Source organism: Antrostomus carolinensis, unplaced genomic scaffold, assembly GCF_000700745.2.
Source record: "Antrostomus carolinensis isolate BGI_N321 unplaced genomic scaffold, ASM70074v2 scaffold37580, whole genome shotgun sequence".
Classification (NCBI taxonomy): Eukaryota; Metazoa; Chordata; class Aves; order Caprimulgiformes; family Caprimulgidae; genus Antrostomus; species Antrostomus carolinensis.
In genome coordinates, this window is record NW_010291249.1 from 2,768 (window position 1) to 5,154 (window position 2,387).

Sequence of the window (2,387 nt, forward strand, 5' to 3'; positions counted from 1 at the left end):
GGCCCTGTTTCCCTCCCCCCTCCCCAGCCCCTGCCACAGCAGCCCCCCCCAGGCAGCCCCACTCACGCTTCACCGTCAGGCAGACGAAGAGCTCCCTCAGCCCCACGGGGTTCTGTGCCTTGCAGACGTAGCAGCCCCCGTCGGTGCCCTGGGAGCAGTTCTGGATGGTGAGCCGGGACACGTTGCCCTCCTGGGCAATGAGGTACCTCCCTCCAGGCTGGATCTCCAGCTCCGGCTGGGTGATGCCCCGCAGCCAGCTGAGCCTCGCTGCCGGGGTGCTCTCGGTCACACGGCAAGTCAGGGTCACGTTGTCACCCACAAAGCAGGTCTTTGGGGGTTCTGATTCCAGTGATGGGATTTCTGTACAGTCCAAAGGGGGGGTGGGGGGAAAAAAGTCAAGGAGGGAATGGAGGAATTTAACATAACAAGCAATCAGCCATCTGACTGATTAATAATCATTAACAGAAGGAAGTCAGACAGGAGCCTGGGACTTGAGCACTGTGGGTTTGGCATTGAGCTCATTCACAGGACTCCAGCAGCCTTCCATGGAGCGACCCAAGCAGCTTCTGTGTTGCTCAGTCCTTTTTTTGACACCTGTCTTTATAACCCCAGGGAAGAACGGTCACAGGGCAGCCACCATCTGACTGATTAATAATCATTAACAGAAGGAAGTCAGACAGGAGCCTGGGACTTGAGCACTGTGGGTTTGGCATTGAGCTCATTCACAGGACTCCAGCAGCCTTCCATGGAGCGACCCAAGCAGCTTCTGTGTTGCTCAGTCCTTTTTTTGACACCTGTCTTTATAACCCCAGGGAAGAACGGTCACAGGGCAGCCAGTAAGAAGATGGCAGAGAGGAGGAAAGCAGCCCAGGAATTTTCCTTGGGATCAGCAGAGCTCTTTTGTAGCCCTGACAAACCCTGGAGGATAAATACAGCTCAGGTTTTCAAAAGCCACTGTAGTCAGACCCCTTAGATGCTTGAAGGGGGACCTGGGGGCACGCGCAACCCTTCTGCTATAAACCCAGCCCAGCCAAACTTCGTCTCAAGCTGAGCAAGGCAGTTAAACCATCTCTTACTTTCACACAGGCATGAGACCTTGCACAGGTGAAAAGTTTGGTGCAAGACAGATTAGTCAGCCCCTGAAAATGTACCCAGAACACAACTCACTTGCAACTCAGCTGTGATGGATCTCAGCTGTTAGCATCTCCCCCTGCGGCAAGTGTCCGCAAGCCTGGCTTGCCTGACCATTGCCTTAGAGCTCTGGAGGGCAGAGAATGATGGAGGTATCCATCTGCCTCACCATTAGCAGGCTCATCAATAGTTAATGAGGTAGGCAAGTCAACTCACTTATCTCCACAGTGCATGCAGGCTCCTCCTGCTTGACCACATGGCTCCCGACACACTTGAACACTTTGCGGTGGGAGAGGTGGGAGCTGTTCAGCGTTTCCACGTGGGTGTCCGAAGAGCTGGTGGAGCTGATGACCCAGCTGGAGTTCTCCAGATCATACCCTTCTTCTCTCCAGTGCAGGGTGGGGTGGGGATACCCCCCAGGCCAGCTGCAAAACAGCTGCAGCATCAGTCCCGATGAGGAGGTCTCAGCCCAGCACTTTGGGGTTGACTGTGGTGGATCTATCAGCAAGAGCAGCACATGGTCAGAAACACTTCCAGCTCACAGCTCAGGGCTGGAACCCCCCTGTAAGTGCTCACATTTGCCATCATTCTGCTTGAAAATCTTCCTGGTTTCCCTGTCCATCTTGCTCCCTGACCTGCATCCCACAGCCCCAGGGGAGCACAAAGACAGCCAAGAGGGACCAAGCAGGGGGCTGTCACAGCAACCGCAGCCAAGCCCTGAGGGACTAAAGCACAGGGAAGTAAAAAATTATTGCCACAGTTTTATCCAATGGAGATAAAGACCTAAAAACACAGCAGGAGAACAAAATCTCCACACTGCCTTTGGTCCTCATGCCACGGCTACAAAGGGGTGATGCCAATTCAAATTACCTGAGAACAAGGCTCTGCCTCTCCCCATCACTGACACAAGCACTCAGATTTCCCAAGGGAACATGCAAAACATCAGTGCTCTTGCCCAGGGACAAGTAACCAGCTTCTCAGAACCACCAGCTCAAAGCTGGAGGACTTCCCCAGCAAGCCCAGCACATTGTTGGGGGAGGAGGAGGCTGTTCCTAACCTACAAGGTGCTCTGCCCACAGAAAGTCCCGGTGACTCCAGCTCGCAGGGTCACGGTCACGGACACGTGCCACTGAACGTGCTCCAACCCCTTCCCTGCAGCACTGCCACTGCCATGTGGGGCCAGACAGCACTACCCAGCCACACACCACACTGTGTCCACACCACACAGCAGCAGTGGGGACAAACTCCAGCAAAGA

At 54.7% G+C, this 2,387-nt stretch overlaps 1 protein-coding gene across 1 annotated transcript in view; it reads right to left on the reverse strand.

The window, feature by feature from the left end:
- Positions 1-2,387, reverse strand: part of VSIG10 (V-set and immunoglobulin domain containing 10) — a gene marked incomplete at its 5' end in the record, with an annotated part of 8,158 nt that overhangs the window by 1,789 nt on the left and 3,982 nt on the right. The window contains 2 exons of the mRNA XM_029086968.1: positions 67-360; positions 1,348-1,629. Of these exons, the coding sequence (XP_028942801.1) occupies positions 67-360; positions 1,348-1,629 (576 nt within the window). The remainder of the gene's footprint in view (positions 1-66; positions 361-1,347; positions 1,630-2,387) is intronic.